Source organism: Salmo salar, chromosome 14, assembly GCF_965601325.2.
Source record: "Salmo salar chromosome 14, fSalSal1, whole genome shotgun sequence".
NCBI classification, from domain to species: Eukaryota; Metazoa; Chordata; class Actinopteri; order Salmoniformes; family Salmonidae; genus Salmo; species Salmo salar.
This window is the reverse complement of record NC_138304.1, coordinates 109,251,358-109,279,260: the sequence shown is the minus strand read 5'-3', so window position 1 is coordinate 109,279,260 and position 27,903 is coordinate 109,251,358. Positions and strand designations below refer to the sequence as shown.

Genomic DNA, 27,903 nt, shown 5'->3' with positions numbered 1-27,903 from the left:
CGAATGCTGCCATCAATCCACGGTTTCTGGTTGGGGAATGTTTTAATAGACGCTGTGGGTACAACATCACCGATGCACTTGTTAATAAACTCGCACACCGAATCAGTGTATTCGTCAATGTTGTTGTTTGCCGCAATGCGGAACATATCCCAGTCCATGTGATCGAAGCAATTCCACGTGGAATCCAATTGGTTGGACCAGCGTTGAACAGACCTGAGGGCGGGAGCTTCCTGTTGTAGTCTCCGTCTATAGGCTGGGAGCAACAAAATGGAGTCGTGGTCAGATTTTCCAAAGGGAGGGCGGGGGAGGGCCTTATATGCGTCGCGGAAGTTAGAATAACAGTGGTCTAGGGTTTGCCAGCCCTGGTAGCACAACCGATATGCTGATAGAATTTGGGGAGCCTTGTTTTCAGATTAGCCTTGTTAAAATCCCCAGCTTCAATAAATGCAGCCTCAGGATATGTGGTTTCCAGTTTACATAGAGTCCAATGAAGTTCTTTCAGGGGCGTCGATGTGTCTGCTTTGGGGGGGAATATACACGACTGATTATGATCGAAGAGAATTCTCTTGGTAGATAATGCGGTCGGCATTTGATAGTGAGGAATTCTAAGTCAGGTGAACAAATGGACTTGAGTTCCTGTATGTTGTTATGATCACACCACGTCTCGTTAATCATAAGGCATACACCCCCGCCCTTCTTCTTACCAGAGAGATGCTCGTTTCTGTCGGCGCGATGCGTGAAGAAACCGGGTGGCTGTACCGACTTAGATAGCATGTGTCTCGAGTGAGCCATGTTTCCGTGAAACAAAGAACGTTACGTCTCGGATGTCTCTCTGGAATGCTACCCTTGCTCGGATTTTGTCTACCTTGTCACGAGACTGGACATTGGCGAGTAGTATGCTCGGGAGCGGTGCACGATGTGCTCGTCTACGGAGCCTGACCAGCGACAATTTTATCATCAGAAAGAGGTAACAAAACTGCCGTTATCACTTGTTTGTACGCTATGTTCCCATCATGATCTCACACACCTGCTAAACTGACACGTAGACAAAGGTTGTAAAAGCCGAGACCCAACTCTGTTTGTTGGGCTCTTAACGCTGCACTGTTGAGTGACTGTTCACCAGCTCCAGATTTGCAAATCTTACAATAAAAAGTTGTTTTGAAGAATCTGCAGTCTCTTCTTCCTTTTGGTTAGAATTTCTACACCACTGTAGAATGGCCTTACTGAAGAGCTCAGTGACTTTCAATGTGGTACTGTCATAGGATGCCACCTTTTCAACCAGTCAGTTTGTCAAATGCCTGCCTTGCTAGAGGTGCCCCGGTCAACTGTAAGCGCTTCTATTGTGAAGTGGAAATGTCTAGGAGAAACAATTGCTCAGCCGTGAAGTAGGCCACACGAGCTCAGAACGGGAGTGCTGAAGCGCGTATAGCATAAAAATAGTCAGTAATGCTCAGAACCAAGTTCCACCGTCAGGACAAGAACTGTTCCCTTGGGAGCTTCATTAAATGGGTTTCCGTGGCCGAGCAGCCGCACACCAGCCTAAGATCACCATGTGCAATGCCAAGCGTCTTCTGGACGCTTGGAAAAAGATTGATTGAATAGGTGAATGAAAAATGAAATGCAAATGAGTATGAAACATCAGTCTACACTTGAACACCATGCACCAAGAGACTGAAAACACTGGATTAAACAAACTTTATTATACAGAAATAATTGTTTTTCATAAATTATTCATCACCCCAAAGATTTTAACATTAGTCTCAGATGTCATCTTCTCATCCACCAGTCAGTCAGAAGCACCTCATCCACCAGTCAGAACCACCTCATCCACCAGGCAGGCAGGCAGAACCACCTCATCCACCAGTCAGAACCACCTCATCCACCAGTCAGTCAGGCAGAACCACCTCATCCACCAGTCAGTCAGGCAGAACCACCTCATCCACCAGTCAGTCAGGCAGAACCACCTCATCCACCAGTCAGTCAGGCAGAACCACCTCATCCACCAGTCAGAACCACCTCATCCACCAGTCAGAACCACCTCATCCACCAGTCAGAACCACCTCATCCACCAGTCAGTCAGGCAGAACCACCTCATCCACCAGTCAGTCAGGCAGAACCACCTCATCCACCAGTCAGGCAGGCAGAACCACCTCATCCACCAGGCAGGCAGAACCACCTCATCCACCAGGCAGGCAGAACCACCTCATCCACAGGGTCATTTACATTATGCAGAACCCTCCATAATATTACCTAGAACTCACTGGAACCCACTTAGGGTTGCAAAACTCTGCTAACTTTCCAAAAGTTCCCTGGTTTTCAAGGAAAAAAAGGTTCTGGGATTTCCTGTTTATTCTCTAATTCCAAGAATTGTTTCAACCTGGATTTCTGTAAAACCAGGGCATTTTTGGAGAGTTACTCTAAACCCACCCATTATGTCTTAGAGCCCACCCCAATATCACCAGTGGCTCCCTCTCTCACCATACCTAAACCATAACCCATACTCCCATGGAGTTCTCCTGCAAAATATCAGACGCCCCATAAACCCCACCCAGTCAGATAAACCCCACCCAGTCAGATAAACCATCAGGATACTTCATTCACTAGCATAAGTCAATACTGACATAAAACCCACTCTAGAACCCTGATCTAGAACCCTGATCTAGAACCCTGATCTAGAACCCTGATCTAGGAGTCCGTATGGTTCTTGATTAGTATAAAAAAGGGTTCAGAGGTGTTTCTGGGAGGTTGGTCTGCAGGGTGAGGGACTTCTCTTTCCATTCCTCTGTGTGTGTGTGTGTGTGTGTGTGTGTTCATGCAACAAGCAGCATCATCAAGCCACTCCGTTAGCCAGGCATCAGCTGAGCTTTCTTTCTGTTAAAGGAAACACAAGAAAAGCAAACCAATCATCTATCAGCCAGACATGGTTTCACACTGGAACATCATGTTCTGACTCATAGGTATTTTACTAACAGAGACAAATTCCAAGTATTACTTGAACGTGTCAATTACAACTTAAACAATGAGTGTCTATAGTCAAAGAACTGACGAAACTAATGATTAGACACTCAACAGTTGTGTATTTTCTAAACTAGACCTTCATAAATCATAGCTCTACATCTATACACAGTACATTCCTCTCCATACAAAATGACTCACAACAGAGGAAATCAAACAGAATGCAAACGTTAGTTCTCGGAAAGCCTCAAGGACTTCCTAGAATGCTCTGATCATTCATATAAATTAAATTATTAATTTATTACTGGTTAATATTGTGTAACATGCTTGGATGAACCTAGAGGACCACAATGGAAATAACCCTCACAGCTCTATTGTGTTTTTATCCTCCAGCATTTTAATGCATGTGCTGTCACAGGCTGGAACAGCCTTCTCCAAATCAATCAACCAATCAGACCCTACCTTCCAGCGGAGGATGCTTGCAGCGGGGCGTGTTGTGGTCCCCCTGCTGTACTGGGGACTGCAGCCTGACTGGAAGAGCCAGCCACTGGGCTACCATCTCCTCTCAGGATGGCCGTACACTTCCAGTTATCCATGTAGTTGGCTGGGGAGAGAGAGATCGACACAGAGATGACAAAGGACAGGGAGAAAGAGGAGAGAGCAGAGTCAAAAGGATGGATGGGAAGGCTGACATCTTTGACACACCTACTGTATACTTTTTTTGTCTTATATAATATATGCCATTTAGCAGAAGCTTTTATCCAAAGCAACTTAGTCATGTGAGCATACATTTTTCTTAATGTATGGGTGTTCCTGGGAATCAAACCCACAACAAGACAGTTCTAATTTTGTTTCGTTAGACCAGAGGACATTTCTCCAAAAAGTACGATCTTTGTCCCCATGTGCAGTTGCAAACCGTAGTCTGGCTTTTTTATGGCGGTTTTGGAGCAGTGGCTTCTTCCTTGCTGAGCGGCCTTTCAGGTTATGTTGATATAGGACTCGTTTTACTGTGGATATAGATACTTTTGTACCTGTTTCCTCCAGCATCTTCACAAGGTCCTTTGCTGTTCTGGGATTGATCTGCACTTTTCGCACCAAAGAACAAGCGGTATGACGGCTGCGTAGTCCCATGGTGTTTATACTTGCGTACTATTGTTTGTACAGATGAACGTGGTACCTTCAGGCGTTTGGAAATTGCTCCCAAGGAAGAACCAGACTTGTGGAGGTCTACAATTTTTATTCTGAGGTCTTGGCTGATTTCTTTAGATTTTCCCATGATGTCAAGCAAAGAGGCACCGAGTTTGAAGGAAGGCCTTGAAATATATCCACAGGTACACCTCCAATTGACTCAAATGGTGTCAATTAGCCTATCAGAAGCTTCTAAAGCCATGATGTCATTTTCTGGAATTTTCCAAGCTGTTTAAAGGCACAGTCAACTTAATGTATGTAAACTTCTGACCCAGTGGAATTGTGATACAGTGAATTATAAGTGAAATAATCTGTCTGTAAACAATTGTTGGAAAATTTTTGTGTCATGCACAAAGTAGATGTCCTAACCGACTTGCCAAAACTATAGTTTGTTAACAAGAAATTTGTGAAGTGGTTGAAAAACGAGGTTTAATGACTCCAACATAAGTGTTTGTAAACTTCAGACTTCAACTGTACACTACTACGTATATAAAGTATTCATCCCCTGGCATTTTTCCTATTTGTTGCATTACAACCTGTAATTTAAATGTTTTTCATTTATTTATTTGGATTTCCTGTATTGGACAAACAAAATAGTCCAAATTCGTGAAGATTAAAAAAAAAGAAAAGTGGTGTGTGCATATGTCTTCACCCCCATTGCTATGAAGCCCCTAAATAAGACCAAGGAGCTCTCCAAACAGGTCAGGGACAAAGTTGTGGAGAAGTACAGATCAGGGTTGGGTTATAAAAACAATATCAGAAACTTTGAACATCCCACGGAGCACCATTAAATCCATTATTCAAAAATGGAAAGAATATGGCACCATAACAAACCTGCCAAGAGAGGGCCGCCCACCAAAACTCACAGACCAGGCAAGGAGGGCATTAATCAGAGAGGCAACAAAGAGACCCAAGATAATCCTGAAGGAGCTGCAAAGCTCCACAGCGGAGATTGGAGTATCTGTCCATAGGACCACTTTAAGCCGTACACTCCACAGAGCTGGGCTTTACGGAAGAGTGGCCAGAAAAAAAGCCATAGCTTAAAGAAAAAAATAAGTAAACACGTTTGGTGTTCTAATGGTCTCTGCACTGGATGCCTGTGAGTGGCCAGGACCTAGGACCAAGAGGCATGGAGGCAGCCTTTAGTTGTTATGCCCCCAGCCTGTGGAACAGCCTAATAGAGAACCTGAGGGGGGCTGAAACTGTGAAAACATTTAACACTAACACCAGGTCTACACCAGGTCTACACCAGGCACACCAGGTCTACACCAACACCAGGTCTACACCAGGTCTACACCAGGTCTACACCAGGTCTACACCAACACCAGGTCTACACCAACACCAGGTCTACACCAGGTCTACACTAACACCAGGTCTACACCAGGTCTACACTAGCTCTGTACCAATACCAGATCTACACTAGCTCTGTACCAATACCAGATCTACACTAGCTCTGTACCAATACCAGATCTACACTAGCTCTGTACCAATACCAGATCTACACTAGCTCTGTACCAATACCAGATCTACACTAGCTCTGTACCAATACCAGGTCTACACTAGCTCTGTACCAATACCAGATCTACACTAGCTCTGTACCAATACCAGGTCTACACTAGCTCTGTACCAATACCAGATCTACACTAGCTCTGTACCAATACCAGGTCTACACTAGCTCTGTACCAATACCAGGTCTACACTAGCTCTGTACCAATACCAGGTCTACACTAGCTCTGTACTAACACCAGATCTACACTAGCTCTGTACTAACACCAGATGTATACTAGCTCTGTACTAATACCAGATCTACACTAGCTCTGTACCAATACCAGGTCTACACTAGCTCTGTACCAATACCAGGTCTACACTAGCTCTGTACTAACACCAGATCTACACTAGCTCTGTACTAACACCAGATGTATACTAGCTCTGTACTAACACCAGATCTACACTAGCTCTGTACCAATACCAGGTCTACACTAGCTCTGTACCAATACCAGGTCTACACTAGCTCTGTACCAACACCAGATCTACACTAGCTCTGTACTAACACCAGATCTACACTAGCTCTGTACCAATACCAGGTCTACACTAGCTCTGTACCAATACCAGGTCTACACTAGCTCTGTACTAACACCAGGTCTATACTAGCTCTGTACTAACACCAGGTCTATACTAGCTCTGTACTAACACCAGGTCTATACTAATACCAGGTCTACACTAGCTCTGTACTAACACCAGGTCTACACTAGCTCTGTACTAACACCAGGTCTATACTAACACCAGGTCTACACTAACACCAGGTCTGTACTAACACCAGGTCTACACTAACACCAGGTCTACACTAACACCAGGTCTACACTAACACCAGGTATATACACTCTACCTTTCCAGAGCCTGACACAGCCATCATCCCCCGAGGAGGCCAGCAGGGTGCTGCTGATGTTCCAGGAGACTCTCCACACCTGGGAGTTGTGGTTGTCAAACTGGGCCACGATCTGAACCTGCAGCTTAGTGGGACCAGACGACCCCGCTGTGACCTCCCTCCTGTAGAAACACAGAGACCAGCAGGATAGGGTAAAACTGGGCCAAGATCTGAACCTGCAGCTTAGTGGGACAAGCAGGATAGGGTTAGAGGATAGGGTAAAACTGGGCCAGGATCTGAACCTGCAGCTTAGTGGGACAAGCAGGATAGGGTTAGAGGATAGGGTAAAACTGGGCCAGGATCTGAACCTGCAGCTTAGTGGGACAAGCAGGATAGGGTTAGAGGATAGGGTAAAACTGGGCCAGGATCTGAACCTGCAGCTTAGTGGGACAAGCAGGATAGGGTTAGAGGATAGGGTAAAACTGGGCCAAGATCTGATCCTGCAGCTTAGTGGGACCAGCAGGACCGGGCTGTAGAGCGCTCGCCGGTAGAAACTGGGCCAGGATCTGAACCTGCAGGTTAGCTGGGACCAGCAGGCTCGGGTTAGAGGACAGGGTAGACCTGGGCCAGGATGCTGTGACCTGCAGCTCCTAGTGGGACCAGCAGGAGAGGGCCAGCAGGATAGCGGTGACCTCTGGGCCATGATCTGAACATGCAGCTTAGTGGGACCAGCAGGATGCTGTGACCTCTCTCCTGTAGAAACACAGAGACCAGCAGGATGCTGTGACCTCTCTCCTGTAGAAACACAGAGACCAGCAGGATGCTGTGACCTCTCTCCTGTAGAAATACAGAGACCAGCAGGATGCTGTGACCTCTCTCCTGTAGAAACACAGAGACCAGCAGGATGCTGTGACCTCTCTCCTGTAGAAACACAGAGACCAGCAGGATGCTGTGACCTCTCTCCTGTAGAAACACAGAGACCAGCAGGATGCTGTGACCGCTCTCCTGTAGAAACACAGAGACCAGCAGGATGCTGTGACCTCTCTCCTGTAGAAACACAGAGACCAGCAGGATGCTGTGACCTCTCTCCTGTAGAAATACAGAGACCAGCAGGATGCTGTGACCTCTCTCCTGTAGAAACACAGAGACCAGCAGGATGCTGTGACCTCTCTCCTGTAGAAACACAGAGACCAGCAGGATGCTGTGACCTCTCTCCTGTAGAAATACAGAGACCAGCAGGATGCTGTGACCTCTCTCCTGTAGAAATACAGAGACCAGCAGGATGCTGTGACCTCTCTCCTGTAGAAACACAGAGACCAGCAGGATGCTGTGACCTCTCTCCTGTAGAAACACAGAGACCAGCAGGATGCTGTGACCTCTCTCCTGTAGAAACACAGAGACCAGCAGGATGCTGTGACCTCTCTCCTGTAGAAACACAGAGACCAGCAGGATGCTGTGACCTCTCTCCTGTAGAAACACAGAGACCAGCAGGATGCTGTGACCTCTCTCCTGTAGAAACACAGAGACCAGCAGGATGCTGTGACCTCTCTCCTGTAGAAACACAGAGACCAGCAGGATGCTGTGACCTCTCTCCTGTAGAAACACAGAGAACAGCAGGATGCTGTGACCTCTCTCCTGTAGAAACACAGAGACCAGCAGGATGCTGTGACCTCTCTCCTGTAGAAACACAGAGACCAGCAGGATGCTGTGACCTCTCTCCTGTAGAAACACAGAGACCAGCAGGATGCTGTGACCTCTCTCCTGTAGAAACACAGAGACCAGCAGGATGCTGTGACCTCTCTCCTGTAGAAACACAGAGACCAGCAGGATGCTGTGACCTCTCTCCTGTAGAAATACAGAGAACAGCAGGATGCTGTGACCTCTCTCCTGTAGAAACACAGAGACCAGCAGGATGCTGTGACCTCTCTCCTGTAGAAACAGGGACGTGATCGGGACATCAGACAATCAAGACGGATATTTGTTTAGGGGTAAGTCAGTGATAAGAGATACAATGGCCACTTCAGAAACATCAGTTAAGAAGTCACACCGAGTCAGCCTGGAAATGACTTGCACTGCAAACACTAACCAGCATGATGATGCTCCACTGTGACCTGGCTGGTTGTGAATCCTGTCTCAGAAGAGATATTACTACTGCATGTCCTCTAAACAAATAAACTCACCTCATTGGTATCAGCTTGAAGATGCGTAGGTCTTTGGTGGCGATGGCGAGCACGTGAAAAGAGCGTCCCAAGTTGGGAGCAAAGGCAATGTCATGGACTGGATCGGTAACCGTCATCAGATGTTCTGCCTTAGCATACTTCCTGATAAAAATTATTATAATAATCAATAAAACATGGGATTCATATACTTCCCTTCTACAACAACAGACCATTGGAAGAAGCCATTCAGACTCCATGCATTCAATCACAACATAGTGGCAGTTTGTCCTGAGACATGGCCCCTATAGTGGAGTCCCGGGTTGTTTGTCCTGAGACATGGCTCCTATAGTGGAGTCCCGGGTTGTTTGAGACATGGCTCCTATAGTGGAGTCCCGGGTTGTTTGTCCTGAGACATGGCTCCTATAGTGGAGTCCCCGGGTTGTTTGTCCTGAGATATGGCTCCTATAGTGGAGTCCCAGGTTGTTTGAGACATGGCTCCTATAGTGGAGTCCCGGGTTGTTTGAGACATGGCCCCTATAGTGGAGTCCCGGGTTGTTTGCCCTGAGACATGGCCCCTATAGTGGAGTCCCGGGTTGTTTGAGACATGGCCCCTATAGTGGAGTCCCGGGTTGTTTGTCCTGAGACATGGCCCCTATAGTGGAGTCCCGGGTTGTTTGAGACATGGCCCCTATAGTGGAGTCCCGGGTTGTTTGAGACATGGCTCCTATAGTGGAGTCCCGGGTTGTTTGAGACATGGCTCCTATAGTGGAGTCCCGGGTTGTTTGCCCTGAGACATGGCCCCTATAGTGGAGTCCCGGGTTGTTTGTCCTGAGACATGGCCCCTATAGTGGAGTCCCGGGTTGTTTGCCCTGAGACATGGCCCCTATAGTGGAGTCCCGGGTTGTTTGAGACATGGCTCCTATAGTGGAGTCCCGGGTTGTTTGTCCTGAGATATGGCTCCTATAGTGGAGTCCCGGGTTGTTTGTCCTGAGACATGGCTCCTATAGTGGAGTCCCGGGTTGTTTGAGACATGGCCCCTATCGTGGAGTCCCGGGTTGTTTGCCCTGAGACATGGCCCCTATAGTGGAGTCCCGGGTTGTTTGAGACATGGCCCCTATAGTGGAGTCCCGGGTTGTTTGCCCTGAGACATGGCCCCTATAGTGGAGTCCCGGGTTGTTTGAGACATGGCCCCTATAGTGGAGTCCCGGGTTGTTTGCCCTGAGACATGGCCCCTATAGTGGAGTCCCGGGTTGTTTGAGACATGGCTCCTATAGTGGAGTCCCGGGTTGTTTGTCCTGAGACATGGCCCCTATAGTGGAGTCCCGGGTTGTTTGAGACATGGCTCCTATAGTGGAGTCCCGGGTTGTTTAAGACATGGCCCCTATAGTGGAGTCCTGGGTTGTTTGAGACATGGCCCCTATAGTGGAGTCCCGGGTTGTTTGAGACATGGCCCCTATAGTGGAGTCCCGGGTTGTTTGAGACATGGCCCCTATAGTGGAGTCCCGGGTTGTTTGAGACATGGCCCCTATAGTGGAGTCCCGGGTTGTTTGAGACATGGCCCCTATAGTGGAGTCCCGGGTTGTTTGCCCTGAGACATGGCTCCTATAGTGGAGTCCCGGGTTGTTTGAGACATGGCTCCTATAGTGGAGTCCCGGGTTGTTTGAGACATGGCCCCTATAGTGGAGTCCCGGGTTGTTTGCCCTGAGACATGGCTCCTATAGTGGAGTCCCGGGTTGTTTGCCCTGAGACATGGCTCCTATAGTGGAGTCCCGGGTTGTTTGTCCTGAGACATGGCTCCTATAGTGGAGTCCCGGGTTGTTTGTCCTGAGACATGGCTCCTATAGTGGAGTCCCGGGTTGTTTGAGACATGGCTCCTATAGTGGAGTCCCGGGTTGTTTGCCCTGAGACATGGCCCCTATAGTGGAGTCCCGGGTTGTTTGAGACATGGCTCCTATAGTGGAGTCCCGGGTTGTTTGAGACATGGCCCCTATAGTGGAGTCCCGGGTTGTTTGAGACATGGCCCCTATAGTGGAGTCCCGGGTTGTTTGAGACATGGCTCCTATAGTGGAGTCCCGGGTTGTTTGAGACATGGCCCCTATAGTGGAGTCCCGGGTTGTTTGCCCCGAGACATGGCTCCTATAGTGGAGTCCCGGGTTGTTTGAGACATGGCCCCTATAGTGGAGTCCCGGGTTGTTTGTCCTGAGACATGGCTCCTATAGTGGAGTCCCGGGTTGTTTGTCCTGAGACATGGCTGCTATAGTGGAGTCCCGGGTTGTTTGAGACATGGCTCCTATAGTGGAGTCCCGGGTTGTTTGCCCTGAGACATGGCTCCTATAGTGGAGTCCCGGGTTGTTTGCCCTGAGACATGGCTCCTATAGTGGAGTCCCGGGTTGTTTGTCCTGAGACATGGCTCCTATAGTGGAGTCCCGGGTTGTTTGTCCTGAGACATGGCTCCTATAGTGGAGTCCCGGGTTGTTTGAGACATGGCTCCTATAGTGGAGTCCCGGGTTGTTTGAGACATGGCCCCTATAGTGGAGCCCCGGGGTGTTTGCCCTGAGACATGGCTCCTATAGTGGAGTCCCGGGTTGTTTGAGACATGGCCCCTATAGTGGAGTACCAAATGGCACCCTATTTGACCAGGGTCCATAGGGAAACTAGGTGACATTTGGGACACAGCCTAGGTCTCCAGCCATGCTTCAGGGCAAGGTGTAGGTAGCTGTTAGATAGCAATGCCATTAGGTAAGGCACAGACGTGTCAAACGAGATGAGGAGAGGTGGTGCTACCATGATACAAACCTTGTGTTTTCAATGTATTCATAGATGTGAACTTTCCCGCTGTATGATGAGTTGCTGTCATCAGAGCCCACTGCTATCATGGGGGCGTGGGCACGGGAGCTGCAAGCACAACCATAGGAGGATGATGATGTTCCAGGCATAGCAGGTTTGTCTCTTCCTTGTGTTTCAACATGCAGCCACACAGTTATACTCTACAAACTAACGTCGCCCCTGATGATTGGCTCAAGCACTTTTGTGTTTCAACATGCAGCCACAATGGAGCCTGGGAGTTTCCACTCCTTCCTGCTTCTTAACATAGCAACAAGAAACAGAACCACTGTGGTGTTGACCGCCACCTAGTGGTCAGAACAATGTTCTACGCTCAGACCACTCATTACTGTCCTCATTTCCACACAGGTGTACACAGAGAGACAATGGGTCTGTTGGATCGGTACCGCCTACATATCTCAAACATACCTATGTGTTGAATGCAAGTTTGTTCTGATAAATCTGAGTATGGTTTGCTAAATGATCATGTGGCACCATAGGAGGACCGAACCTGGAGGGGCTCCAGGAGATACAGGAGCAGCGGAGTTTACAGGAGATCTCGTGCTGCAGGGACCACTGGCTGAGGTTCATCACATCCGGAGCCTCGTAGATCCTCACAACCCCGTCCGCCGAGCACGTGGTCAGCATCAGACCCATGTGTTTAGGAGCGAACTTCACGTCCGTCACCGACGTCCTGCTGTCCACCAGAGTCGTCCTCTTGATCTGGAAAGAGATAGGAGTGTGAGGGGGAGACGCACAGGGAGAGGGACAGGAGGGCTGGGTAAGGGTTAGATGTCCCCCGGGGCCGGGCCAGTCGACACTCTGGGCTGGGTTGTCTCTAACTGATCTAGACTCTACCTCTCACCCGGTTACTGAGTCCTCTCTGTTCACCGAGCTAGACTCTCCCCTTCTCCACAGCTCTCACCCGGTTACTGTGTGACTCAGCCCTCTCTACTAACTGATCTAGACTACCTTCCACCCAGGGACTCAGTCCTCTCTACTAACTGATCTAGGCTACCTTCCACCCAGTGACTCAGCCCTCTCTACTAACTGATCTAGACTACCTTCCACCCAGTGACTCAGCCCTCTCTACTAACTGATCTAGACTACCTTCCACCCAGTGACTCAGCCCTCTCTACTAACTGATCTAGACTACCTTCCACCCAGTGACTCAGCCCTCTCTACTAACTGATCTAGACTACCTTCCACCCAGTGACTCAGCCCTCTCTACTAACTGATCTAGACTACCTTCCACCCAGTGACTCAGCCCTCTCTACTAACTGATCTAGACTACCTTCCACCCAGTGACTCAGCCCTCTCTACTAACTGATCTAGACTACCTTCCACCCAGTGACTCAGCCCTCTCTACTAACTGATCTAGACTACCTTCCACCCAGTGACTCAGCCCTCTCTACTAACTGATCTAGGCTACCTTCCACCCAGTGACTCAGCCCTCTCTACTAACTGATCTAGACTACCTTCCACCCAGTGACTCAGCCCTCTCTACTAACTGATCTAGACTACCTTCCACCCAGGGACTCAGTCCTCTCTACTAACTGATCTAGGCTACCTTCCACCCAGTGACTCAGCCCTCTCTACTAACTGATCTAGACTACCTTCCACCCAGTGACTCAGCCCTCTCTACTAACTGATCTAGACTACCTTCCACCCAGTGACTCAGCCCTCTCTACTAACTGATCTAGACTACCTTCCACCCAGTGACTCAGCCCTCTCTACTAACTGATCTAGACTACCTTCCACCCAGTGACTCAGCCCTCTCTACTAACTGATCTAGACTACCTTCCACCCAGTGACTCAGCCCTCTCTACTAACTGATCTAGACTACCTTCCACCCAGTGACTCAGCCCTCCTACTAACTGATCTAGACTACCTTCCACCCAGGGACTCAGTCCTCTCTACTAACTGATCTAGGCTACCTTCCACCCAGTGACTCAGCCCTCTCTACTAACTGATCTAGACTACCTTCCACCCAGTGACTCAGCCCTCTCTACTAACTGATCTAGACTACCTTCCACCCAGGGACTCAGTCCTCTCTACTAACTGATCTAGGCTACCTTCCACCCAGTGACTCAGCCCTCTCTACTAACTGATCTAGACTACCTTCCACCCAGGGACTGAGTCCTCTCTACTAACTGATCTAGACTACCTTCCACCCAGTGACTCAGCCCTCTCTACTAACTGATCTAGACTACCTTCCACCCAGTGACTCAGCCCTCTCTACTAACTGATCTAGACTACCTTCCACCCAGTGACTCAGCCCTCTCTACTAACTGATCTAGGCTACCTTCCACCCAGTGACTCAGCCCTCTCTACTAACTGATCTAGGCTACCTTCCACCCAGTGACTCAGCCCTCTCTACTAACTCATCTAGACTACCTTCCACCCAGTGACTCAGCCCTCTCTACTAACTGATCTAGACTACCTTCCACCCAGGGACTCAGTCCTCTCTACTAACTGATCTAGGCTACCTTCCACCCAGTGACTCAGCCCTCTCTACTAACTGATCTAGACTACCTTCCACCCAGTGACTCAGCCCTCTCTACTAACTGATCTAGACTACCTTCCACCCAGTGACTCAGCCCTCTCTACTAACTGATCTAGACTACCTTCCACCCAGGGACTGAGTCCTCTCTATTAACTGATCTAGACTACCTTCCACCCAGGGACTGAGTCCTCTCTACTAACTGATCTAGACTACCTTCCACCCAGTGACTGAGTCCTCTCTGTTAAAGGAGAAGTTGACCCAAAATCCAGAAACTCTTAAGTGGTTCCATACATTGAAACGAGTTCAGTGGAGTTTTCCCTCTCCCCCTGTGGTGCTGTACTGAAACAGCTGCAAAAACAGCTGCTCTTGCTGGATGCAGGCCTCGCTCTGCTCCGTTGCCAGTGAATTCATGATTCAGAAATCCCTGAAGTGTGGACAAATTTGTTGTTTTATTTAAAGGGTACGGCCGAATGAGCTATTTTTGTCAAAAGTACTATCGGTTTTGAGTCAGGAAATGTGTACTTCTCCACCTAAAACATGTGATTATTTTATGTAGCCAACTGCCACAGCAGTAAAAAAAATTTTTTTTTTAAATGCATGAAATGAAAATGAAATGTATGTATTCACTACTGTAAGTCGCTCTGGATAAGAGCGTCTGCTAAATGACTAAAATGTCAAATGTAAATGTATTGGGTAACAACAGCCTCGGGGGGAATCCCTGCTTCATAGAATCAGCACCTTATGCCCTTATTCACAGATGTTGATTCTGGCGGATCAGTGAAGACAGCGTTACACATTAGTTATAGTAAGTTAACAACAACCTACAAATAAGTTTGACTAAATACTAGTGAGTGAAGAAGAAAGTACTGGAGGGGCGACCAACCGTATTCATTTGAGCCTGAATATTCGGACGAGGCAAATTTAGGCAAATTGAGCTTCAGATGGCCGCTCAAGCCACCCCAACCAGGATCAACACAGACCGGTGCTGCAGCAGTAGGCTGGTCCACAGCCACAACCCATTCCCAGGATCAACACAGACTAAAACCCCAACCAGGATCAACACAGACCGGTGCTGCAGCAGTAGGCTGGTCCACAGCCACAACCCATTCCCAGGATCAACACAGACTAAAACCCCAACCAGGATCAACACAGACCGGTGCTGCAGCAGTAGGCTGGTCCACAGCCACAACCCATTCCCAGGATCAACACAGACTAAAACCCCAACCAGGATCAACACAGACCGGTGCTGCAGCAGTAGGCTGGTCCACAGCCACAACCCATTCCCAGGATCAACACAGACTAAAACCCCAACCAGGATCAACACGGACTAAAACCCCAACCAGGATCAACACGGACTAAAACCCCAACCAGGATCAACACAGACTAAAACCCCAACCAGGATCAACACAGACTAAAACCCCAACCAGGATCAACACGGACTAAAACCCCAACCAGGATCAACACGGACTAAAACCCCAACCAGGATCAACACAGACTAAAACCCCAACCAGGATCAACACAGACCGGTGCTGCAGCAGTAGGCTGGTCCACAGCCACAACCCATTCCCAGGATCAACACAGACTAAAACCCCAACCAGGATCAACACGGACTAAAACCCCAACCAGGATCAACACGGACTAAAACCCCAACCAGGATCAACACGGACTAAAACCCCAACCAGGATCAACACAGACTAAAACCCCAACCAGGATCAACACAGACTAAAACCCCAACCAGGATCAACACAGACTAAAACCCCAACCAGGATCAACACAGACTAAAACCCCAACCAGGATCAACACAGACTAAAACCCCAACCAGGATCAACACAGACTAAAACCCCAACCAGGATCAACACAGACTAAAACCCCAACCAGGATCAACACAGACTAAAACCCCAACCAGGATCAACACAGACTAAAACCCCAACCAGGATCAACACAGACTAAAACCCCAACCAGGATCAACACAGACTAAAACCCCAACCAGGATCAACACAGACTAAAACCCCAACCAGGATCAACACAGACCGGTTCTGCAGCAGTAGGCTGGTCCACAGCCACAACCCATTCCCAGGATCAACACAAACTGGTGCTGCAGTTGTGGCAACTGCACTCAAACGCTGCGAACTGCACTCAAACACACCAAGACATGAAGAGGGCACGACAAAGCCTATTCCCCCTCAGGAAACTAAAAAGATTTGGCATGGGTCCCCAGATCCTCAAAAGGTTCTACAGCTGCAACATCGAGGATCCTGACTGGTTGCATCACTGCCTGGTATGGCAACTGCTCGGCCTCCGACTGTAAGGCACTACAGAGGGTAGTGTGTACAGCCCAGTACATCACTGGGGCCAAGCTGCCTGCCATCCAGGACCTCTACACCAGGCGGTGTCAGAGGAAGGCCCTAACAATTGTCAAAGACCCCAGCCACCCCAGTCCTAGACTGTTCTCTCTACTACCACATGGCAAGCGGTACCGGAGTGCCAAGTCTAGGACAAAAAGGCTTCTCAACAGTTTTTACCCCCAAGCCATAAGACTCCTGAACAGGTAATGAAATGGCTACCCAGACTACTTGCATTGTGTGCCCCCCAACCCCTCTTTTATGCTGCTGCTGCTAGTCTCTGTTTATCATATATGCATAGTCACTTTAACTATACATTCATGTGCATACTACCTCCATTGGGCCGACCAACCAGTGCTCCCGCACATTGGCTAACCGGGCTATCTGCATTGTGTCCCACCACCCACCAACCCCTCTTTTATGCTACTGCTAGTCTCTGTTCATCATATATGCATAGTCACTTTAACCAAATCTACACACTACCTCAAAATCAGCCTGACTAACCTCGCTACTTTTATAACCTGTCTTTTTACTGTTGTTTTTATTTCTTTACCTACCTATTGTTCGCCTAATACCTTTTTTTGCACTATTGGTTAGAGCCTGTAAGTAAGAATTTCACTGTAATGTCTACAACCTGTTGTATTCAGCATTTCACTGTAAGTTGTATTCGGCGCACGTGACAAATAAACTTTGATTTGATGTGACTACAATTCTTCGAGATGGAGGAGCATAATGATGATGCAGAGGAGCAGCTAGTTTGCTTGTGAACACATTGATTATTATCCACAAAGTCAGGCGTTAGGTTTAGCTACTTTACCTATTTTGCCAATTGGCCTGGATCCTTTTACTACACGGACCCCTGCTGATCCATCACGACTGGTCTGCCGACGTAACCACACGAAGGGGCTACAACAGACTTCTTCCGTCGCGACATCCCTTCTGCTAGTCCCGGCCCGCTATCTGTCTGAATCGCCGTGTCCAGCTACTCACTGGACCCAATGATCACTCGGCTGCACATGCCTCTCCCTAATGTCAATATGCCTTGTCCATTGCTGTTTTGGTTAGTGATTATTGTCTTATTTCACTGTAGAGCCTCCAGCCCTGCTCAATATGCCTCAGCTAAGCCTCTTGTCCCACCTCCCACACATGCGGTGACCTCACCTGGTTTAATTGATGTCTCTAGAGACAATACCTCTCTCATCGTCACTCAATGCATAGGTTTACCTCCACTGTATTCACATCCTACCATACCCTTTGTCTGTACATTACGCCTTGAATCTATTCTACCGCGCCCAGAAACCTGCTCCTTTTACTCTCTGTTCCGAACGTACCAGACCAGTTCTTATAGCCTTTAGCCGTACCCTTATCCTACTCCTCCTCCTCCTCTGGTGATGTGGAGCTAATCCAGGACCTGCAGTGCCTAGCTCCACTCCCATTCCCCAGGTGCTCTCATTTGTTGACTTCTGTAACTGTAAAAGCCTTGGTTTCATGCATGTTAACATTAGAAGCCTCCTCCCTAAGTTTCTTATATTCACTGCTTTAGCACACTCTGCCAACCCGGATGTCCTAGCCGTGTCTGAATCCTGGCTTTGGAAGGCCACAAAAACCCTGAAATTCCCATCCCTAACTATAACATTTTCTGACAAGATAGAACTGCCAAAGGGGGCAGAGTTGCAATCTACTGCAGAGATAGCCTGCAGAGTTCTGTCCTACTATCCAGGTCTGTGCCATGCTTTCCACCTGGCCACCAGTACCCTGGTCAACAGCCCTGCACCCCCCACAGCAACTTGCCCAAGCCTCCCCATTTCTCCTTCACCCAAATCCAGATAGCTGATGTTCTGAAAGAGCGGCAAAATCTGGACCCCTAAAATCAGCAGGGCTAGACAATCTGGACCCTCTCCTTCTAAAATTATCAGCCGCAATTGTTGCAACCCCTATTACTAGCCTGTTCAACCTCTCTTTCGTATCGTCTGAGATCCCCAAAGACTGGAAAGCTGCCACGGTCATCCCCCTCTTCAAAGGGGGAGACACTCTAGACCCAAACTGCTACAGACCTATATCTATCCTACCCTGCCTTTCTAAGGTCTTCGAAAGCCAAGTTAACAAAACAGATCACCGACAATTTAGAATCCCACCGTACCTTCTCCGCTATGCAATCTGGTTTCTGAGCTGGTCATGGGTGTACCTCAGCCACGCTCAAGGTCCTAAACGATATCATAACCGCCATTAATAAAAGACAATACTGTGCAGCCGTATTCATCGACCTGGCCAAGGCTTTCGACTCTGTCAATCACCACATCCTCATCGGCAGACTAAACAGCCTTGGTTTCTCAAATGACTGCCTCGCCTGGTTCACCAACTATTTCTCAGGCAGAGTTCAGTGTGTCAAATCGGAGGGCCGGTTGTCCGGACCTCTGGCAGTCTCTATGGGGGTGCCACAGGGTTCAATTCTGGGGCCGACTCTATTCTCTGTATACATCAATGATGTCGCTCTTGCTGCTGGTGATTCTCTGATCCACCTCTACGCAGACGACACCATTCTGTATACTTTTGGCCCTTCTTTGGACACTGTGTTAACTAACCTCCAGACGAGCTTCAAAGCCATACAACTCTCCTTCCGTGGCCTCCAACTGCTCTTAAATGCAAGTAAAACTAAATGCATGCTCTTCAACCAATCGCTACCAGCACCTGCCCGCCCGTCCAGCATCTCTACTCTGGACGGTTCTGACTTAGAATATGTGGACAACTACAAATAGCTAGGTGTCTGGTTAGACTGTAAACTCTCCTTCCAGACTCACATTAAACATCTCCAATCCAAAATTAAATCTAGAATCTGCTTCCTATTTCGCAAAAAAGCATCCTTCACTCATGCTGCCAAACATACCCTCGTAAAACTGACCATCCTACCGATCCTTGACTTCGGCGATGTCATTTACAAAATAGCCTCCAACACTCTACTCAGCAAATTGGATGCAGTCTATCACAGTGCCATCCGTTTTATCACCAAAGCCCCAAATACACACACCACTGCGACCTGTATGCTCTCGTTGGCTGGCCCTCGCTTCATATTCGTCACCAAACCCACTGGCTCCAGGTCATCTATAAGTCTTTTGCTATCTCAGCTCACTGGTCACCATAGCAGCACCCACCCGTAGCATGCACTGCAGCAGGTATATTTCACTGGTCACCCCCAAAGCCAATTCCCCCTTTGGCCGCCTTTCCTTCCAGTTCTCTGCTGCCAATGACTGGAACGAATTGCAAAAATCACTGAAGTTGGAGACTCATATCTCCCTCACTAGCTTTAAGCATCAGCTGTCAGAGCAACTTACCGATCACTGTACATAGCCCATCTGTAAATAGCCCACCCAACTACCTCATCCCCATACTGTTATCTATTTATTTAGCTCTTTGCACACCAGTATCTCCATTTGCACATCTATCACTCCAGAGTTAATCGTAAATTGTAATTACTTCGCCTCCACGGCCCATTCATTGCCTTACCTCCCTAATCTTACTACATGTGCATACAGTGTATATAGATTTTTCTATTGTGTTATTGACTATACATTTGTTTATTCCATGTGTAACTCTGTGTTGTTTTAAATCGCACTGCTTTGCTTCATCTTGGCCAGGTCGCAGTTGTAAATGAGAACTTGCTCTCAACTGGCCTACCTGGTTAAATAAAGGACTTGTTCTCAACTGGCCTACCTGGTTAAATAAAGGACTAGTTCTCAACTGGCCTACCTGGTTAAATAAAGGACTTGTTCTCAACTAGCCTACCTGGTTAAATAAAGATAAAATAAAATAATAAAAAGAGGGGGAAAACTAAATCACTTGGGAGTTTCTGGATTTTGGGTAAACTTGTCCTCTAACTGGCTCTTTCCTTCTCAATTCTCACCCAGTGACTGAGTCCTCTCTGTTTGTCATTGGACTCCCCAACGATCTCCTCCCACACAGCAGCGGTCCTGTCGAAGGAGCAGGAGGCCAGCACCTGACCAAACTCTGGATGGGCCCAGGTCACCCTCCATACTGATCCACTATGGGTCTGGACAGAGAGAATAAAGAAGACGTCATCAACAGCCCTGCCTCCACCACCTCCGCTTTAAACATACAACAAAACATGTCTTTACATTTTTACATTACATTTTAGTCAGTTAGCAGACGCTCTTATCCAGAGCGACTTACAGTAGTGAATGCATACATTTCATTTAAAAAAAAAATTGTAAATTATTTTTCCCCCGTACTGGCCCACAACCCTGGCGTTGCAAACACCATGCTCTACCAACTGAGCCACACGGGACACTAGACAGCTAGCCTACCGTTAGACACTAATGCACAGCCAATCCATCCAACTAGTATACGTTAAGGACAGTAGGCCGTGACTCTCAGATGAGGTTAAAATTCAGTTAGAAGCATTCGATTTTGCAATGGCATAGGCCTACATTATTTTGGATTTGTGTGCCCTTGAGAACTTTTCACGCTGAAACATAATGAAATGTTACGCAGTAGAGGTCGACCGATTCTGATTTTTCAGCGCCTATACCGATTATTGGAGGACCAAAAAAAGCCGATACCGATCAATCGGACGATTTTACAATTTTTGGGGAAAAGATGAGAGAAATATACACATATATACATACACATATATACATATACATACACATATATACATATATATATATATATACATATATACATATATATATATACATATATATATATATATATACATACATATATACATATATATATATATATATATATATATACACATACATACATACATACATACACACACACACATACATATACACACACACAATTACAACAATACTGAATGAACACATTTTAACTTAATATAATACATCAATAAAATCAATTTAGTATCAAATAAATAATGAAACATGTTGAATTTGGTTTAAATAATGAAAAAACAGTGTTGGAGAAGAAAGTAAAAGTGTAATATGTGCCATGTAAAAAAGCTGATGTTGAAGTTCCTTGCTCAGAACATGAGAACATATGAAAGCTGGTGGTTCCTTTTAACATGAGTCTTCAATATTCCCAGGTAAGAAGTTTTAGGTTGTAGTTATTATAGGAATTATAGGACTATTTCTCTATACCATTTGTATTTCATATACCTTTGACTATTGGATGTTCTAATAGGTACTTTAGTATTGCCAGCCTAATCTCGGGAGTTGATAGGCTTGAAGTCATAAACAGCGCAATGCTTGAAGCACAGCGAAGAGCTGCTGGCAAATGCAGGAAAGTGCTGTTTGAATGAATGCTTAGTAGCCTGCTGCTGCCGACCACCGCTCAGTCAGACTGCTCTATCAAATATCAAATCATAGACTTAATTATAATAACACACAGAAATACGAGCCTTAGGTCATTAATATGGTCAAATCCGGAAACAAAACGTTTATTCTTTCAGTGAAATACGGAACCATTACGTATTTTATCTAACGGGTGGCATCCCTAAGTCTAAATATTGCTGTTACATTACACAACCTTCAATGTTATGTCATAATTATGTACAATTCTGGCAAATTAATTACGGTCTTTGTTAGGAACAAATGGTCTTCACATAGTTCGCAACGAGCCAGGCGGCCCAAACTGCTGCATATACCCTGACTCTGCTTACACAGAACACAAGAGAAGTGACACATTTTCCCTAGCTAAAAGAAATTAATGTTAGCAGGCAATATTAACTAAACATGCAGGTTTAAAAATATATACTTGTGTGTTGATTTTAAGAAAGGCATTGATGTTTATGGTTCGGTACATTGGTGCAACGACAGCTTGTTAAATCACCCGTTTGGTGAAGTAGGCTGTGATTCAAGGACAAATTAACAGGCACCGCATCGATTATATGCAACGCAGGACAAGCTAGATAAACTAGTAATATCATCAACCATGTGTAGTTAACTAGCGATTATGTTAAGATTCATTGTTTTTATATATGATAAGTTTAATGTTAGCTAGCAACTTACCATGGCTCCTTGCTACACTCGCATAACAGGTAGTCAGCCTGCCACGCAGTCTCCTCATGGAGTGCAATGCAATCGGACATAATCGGTGTCCAAAAATGCAGATTACCGATTGTTATGGAAACTTGAAATCGCCCCTAATTAAATCGGCCATTCCGATTAACCGGTCGACCTCTATTACGCATAGTTACACTGTTACATAGTGCAGATCCGTGATTCGTACAGGGTTTAAGTATGTTTATTTCAAAGTTCAAGTAAATTGTTAAAAGCTTAATAATGACATAACACTGTGATAAATGTAAGGGAAGAAAGGTAGTGTTTTATGTCACGATATGTGAAGACTAAGCATTAACTCATGAATTATGGACTTTCCAGGCTACAAAAGACATCAATTTGTCTGCAAGACATCAATTAATGTAGGCCTAATCAATGGCTGAATGTCATTGGGCACACTTTTTGGTGTTTTGTAAGAGATGTCTATTTCCATTCTTCAAATGGCGTGAGTAGGCTGGCTATACAAGCAGTTTGGATGATGGAATGTTGGAGTGGACGAACACGCACAGGTAGCCTACTTTTTGAAGTGATTTATTTGACAATCAGATGAAAATATCATGACTGGCTGTGTTCATGCCACTTTAAAAAGGTAATATTTTTTATTTAAATGACGTCTATTATCAAATTCATAAATAGAGACCCCCCCGGATGTCATTGCGTAATTCGCACACTGCCCAAATGGATCCAATCAAAAAGGGATAGTTAGGCCGAGGCCTGTTGCCTTCCTGTAGCATACATTAGGTAATTCTAGCAACATTGAAGAATACAAACATGGTGGTGCTAGCACAGATAGTACAATGAGACATATTTCACAGGATGTATAAACGTGAAGCATCCAGTTGGCGGTTCCACTCACTGCCAAATATGGTAGTGAGAGGAAGCCCACTGGCAGGCAGTGGATTTTGGCCAACATTCTGCAAATTCTCATCAATTAAACATTTGATCTCAATAAAGTTCTGTTTCAAAAAACTATAATCTGTTATAAACAGAGTGGACTATGTATTATAGACTTTACCCTTTGCAAAATAGTTTTTTACATGTTTTTTTAAAGCAAGCTGTTTAGGAGCACAAACGCAAATTGAGTTATTGTAAACGCGCACTTCACAGTAGGCGTTCGCTAACGGAAATATGTAGATCCATACTAGAACGCGCCAATGGGATATTGCTAGCGAGTGCTTGGCTCTGCCAACCATGACTCATTTGTCCCATTGGAAACAACAACCTGTGGTCTATCTTGGTTAAGTTATAAAAAATCTTTGGTGCAAGTGCAGTATTCAAGCCTCTGTCATAGTCAGTTGATCACATCCGTGCAGGACAATTAGGTCACTGCAGACAGAGAAAAGTGAATCAAAGTATGAGAAGTCCCTAGCAGCCAACAATCAAAAATTGTAATTGATTGAAATACAAAAGGCAATGTATATTTGACTCTTACTTCTTTATGTAGCCTAATTAGTTATGACTTTTCTTCAGCAGAAAAATTATACTGCGTTTGTCTCTTGTGAAATGTGTCCAATTTAGGGATGCACAATATAGTCGGTAAGCATATCGGAATCGGCCGATATTAGCCAACAATGACAAAATCGGTATCGGCTCTATGTATAGTTTAACGCCGATGTGCAAAACCGATGTGGAAGCTGACATGCTTACCTGTATAACGTAGGTAGATGACGCTACACATGCAACACAGCATTCCTAACCTAGCCCACAATGTCTGCTGTATTGATCTATTTTGTTAGTTTCAAAGGAAGATAACAAAAAGGCCATAGGCAATGTTTGTGCTGCTATTATTTCAGGAGGGGAGAAAGTGAAATCTTTCTATACCACAAACCAAATTACTCATTTGAAAGCGCATCACCCCCAGACATTCAGCAACTACTTATAACAAAAGCAGAATAAACTAAGCGCACACTTCCAACAACTAAACAAGTTCAAGTCGAGCAGTCATTTGAAAGCGTAAGAAAATTTCAGCAGGACAACTTTAAGGCAAAATCCATTAACGCCAAGATAATGGAATTCATTACCCTTGACAATGAACCGTTCTCTGTCGTGGATGATGTCGGCTTTCGCCGACTGGTCGAGCACCTCGGGCCCCCAGTACACACTACCAAGTAGGCACTATTTTTCAGATGTTGCCCTACCGGAGTTACACAGGATTGTTGAAACGCACATCCATGAGCTACTTGCTATGGGCGTCACTGCTATTAGCTTCACGACTGACATTTGGACCAGCGATGTCAGTCCCATGAGCATGCTGAGTCTGACAGCACAGTGGGTCGACCAGGATTTCATACTGAGGAAAGCCGTATTGCATGCTCAAGAATGGGGTGGTTCTCATACCGCTGCTGGCATTTTCAATGGCATTTGAGAACATGTTTGAAACTTGGAAAATCTCCAAGAACAAAGTACACGCTGTGCTACGTAATAATGCACGTAACATGACAAAGGCTTTGGAACAATGCGGAGTGGCCAGTTTGCCATGCATGGCACACACGTTGCAACTGGCTGTGAACGAAGATGTTTTGGCCCAACACAGCATATCTGACAGTGGCAACAGGTAGGAAAATCATTTTAAACACTCACAGCTAGCATACAGCCGCCTGCAAGCAATACAGGAGCAGCTTGGAGTGAAAACGAAAAGGCTTAAGCAAGACGTTTCCACCAGATGGAACAGTACTTTTTACATGGAGAGCCTGCTGGAACAAAAACGAGTGCTTGGTGTTTACGCAGCCGACTAGGAGTTACCTGGACAAACCAGTGGACTCTCATTGAAAACATGAACACACACCTAGCTCCATTCGAACAACTGACTGGAGAAATAAGCTGATGAACTGCGTCTGCAGCAGACGCGATACCCTCTGCTCAACAAAACTGCTGACACAGACCGTGGGGTTAAAACTTGGAAAAGTACTCTACTAGAGGCTGTAAACAAGCAATTCGGTGTCATTCTCTCTGAGCCTCTTTACTGGGTCGCCACCATGCTCGATGCTAGGTACAAGGACTGCTACTTTGGTGCAGACAAGAAACAGGGTTTACATGAAATGTTACAGACACAGCTGGACAAGATGGAAACGGACACAGTGACAGTGCGCACCGGGGAAGAGGACACACGACAGAAGAAGCCACAGACAGACAGAGCTGAAACTTCACTGCTTGACACGTATGATGAAATCCTGGTTGAGAATTAAACAAATGAACGACGAAACAGTACAGCAAATAAGTGAAAGAAATGGGTTTTGATTTTACTGGTAATGGGGACATGCATAAATGCCTAACAAAATAACTTTTTGGTCACTGTGTGTATTTCAACTATTTAACTGTACTAGAATGCTTAAAAGGCTGCACATTGTTTTAATTGATTATCGGTATCGGTTTTTTGGCAAGTAAAATATCGGTATCGGCCAAAATGTCATATTGGTGCATCCCTAGTCTAATTGTGATGGTCATACTGATAAACTGAAAATGCACAGAAGCCTTAGCTAGCTACCTTCCAACTGGCAGTAAAAGACAATAGAAACATTACCTTCCAACTGGCAGTGAAACGGAATAGAAACATTACCTTCCAACTGGCAGTGAAAGACAATAGAAACATTACCTTCCAACTGGCAGTGAAAGACAATAGAAACATTACCTTCCAACTGGCAGTGAAAGACAATAGAAACATTACCTTCCAACTGGCAGTGAAAGACAATAGAAACATTACCTTCCAACTGGCAGTGAAAGACAATAGAAACATTACCTTCCAACTGGCAGTGAAAGACAATAGAAACATTACCTTCCAACTGGCAGTGAAACGGAATAGAAACATTACCTTCCAACTGGCAGTGAAAGACAATAGAAACATTACCTTCCAACTGGCAGTGAAACGGAATAGAAACATTACCTTCCAACTGGCAGTAAAAGACAATAGAAACATTACCTTCCAACTGGCAGTAAAAGACAATAGAAACATTACCTTCCAACTGGCAGTGAAAGACAATAGAAACATTACCTTCCAACTGGCAGTAAAAGACAATAGAAACATTACCTTCCAACTGGCAGTGAAACGGAATAGAAACATTACCTTCCAACTGGCAGTAAAAGACAATAGAAACATTACCTTCCAACTGGCAGTGAAACGGAATAGAAACATTACCTTCCAACTGGCAGTAAAACGGAATAGAAACATTACCTTCCAACTGGCAGTAAAACGGAATAGAAACATTACCTTCCAACTGGCAGTGAAACGGCAATAGAAACATTACCTTCCAACTGGCAGTGAAAGACAATAGAAACATTACCTTCCAACTGGCAGTGAAAGACAATAGAAACATTACCTTCCAACTGGCAGTGGAAGACAATAGAAACATTACCTTCCAACTGGCAGTGAAAGACAATAGAAACATTACCTTCCAACTGGCAGTGAAAGACAATATAAACATTACCTTCCAACTGGCAGTAAAAGGCAATAGAAACATTACCTTCCAACTGGCAGTAAAACGGAATAGAAACATTACCTTCCAACTGGCAGTGAAAGACAATAGAAACATTACCTTCCAACTGGCAGTAAAAGGCAATAGAAACATTACCTTCCAACTGGCAGTGAAACGGAATAGAAACATTACCTTCCAACTGGCAGTAAAACGGAATAGAAACATTACCTTCCAACTGGCAGTGAAAGACAATAGAAACATTACCTTCCAACTGGCAGTAAAACGCAATAGAAACATTACCTTCCAACTGGCAGTAAAACGCAATAGAAACATTACCTTCCAACTGGCAGTAAAACGGAATAGAAACATTACCTTCCAACTGGCAGTGAAACGGAATAGAAACATTACCTTCCAACTGGCAGTGAAAGGCAATAGAAACATTACCTTCCAACTGGCAGTAAAACGCAATACAAACATTACCTTCCAACTGGCTGTGCAGTTCCACTCTCCGTTGTCACTCTTGTCCCACACCTTAAATGATGGACAGAAGGGACAGGGTTATTTCAAACAGATGGGTTTGCCAAGAAGAACTAACTAGCTGGCTTGTACTTAGAAAGTAAATGTAAGATCAGTGGATTCAAAATGATTGGTTTGTTGTTGTTAGCTGGCTAACTAGTTCAGAGCTTTCTTTACCTTGACACTTTGGTCACTAGAGCAAGTTGCCATTCTCCGGCCATGGAAATCATATGAAACATCATGAATAAGATCCTTGTGGTCCGCTGCAATACTTCGAGCGACAAACATTGCTGTTTGGGGAAAAGTCTGCTCGATAAATGTAGCAACAAATAAACCACGTTACATGTGAGTTTACTATACTATGGGACAGGTTGCATTGGTCGGCGCCATTTTTATAAAAAAGTCGTTTCACTGCCAAGCTTTAGCTTAAATACGCCACCTCTATCTTCATAATATTTGACTGCCCAATTGTGCCGATGCAAACTATATCATAGTCCCAAACTATATGAATTAATTATTCTCTCGAAACCAGGCCGCAGTCACTATGTGCCTTAAAGTGAGCATTTATTATCTCGAATGACATAAAAAATCTTTGTTTT

At 45.8% G+C, this 27,903-nt stretch overlaps 1 protein-coding gene across 5 annotated transcripts; it reads right to left on the bottom strand.

Moving 5' to 3' along the window:
• Positions 1–1,676: 1,676 nt before the first annotated feature.
• On the bottom strand, positions 1,677–27,903 carry seh1l (SEH1-like (S. cerevisiae)). Of its 5 annotated transcripts, none has more exons than XR_014380511.1 (10): positions 27,482–27,903; positions 27,269–27,319; positions 20,237–20,383; positions 12,002–12,213; positions 11,464–11,562; positions 8,689–8,829; positions 6,530–6,690; positions 3,418–3,559; positions 2,177–2,871; positions 1,677–2,060 (listed from the first exon to the last, which is right to left on the bottom strand). XR_014380511.1 is itself a non-coding variant. In XM_014143262.3 (9 exons), exons 1-9 carry the CDS (start codon positions 27,590–27,592, stop codon positions 2,844–2,846), a joined length of 1,092 nt encoding a protein of 363 aa, XP_013998737.1. In that variant the 5' UTR covers positions 27,593–27,903; the 3' UTR covers positions 1,677–2,843. The 5 variants fall into 5 exon arrangements, 1 of the variants encoding a protein (XP_013998737.1); XR_014380512.1 differs by having other exon boundaries at positions 1,677–2,016; XR_014380513.1 differs by having other exon boundaries at positions 1,677–1,874.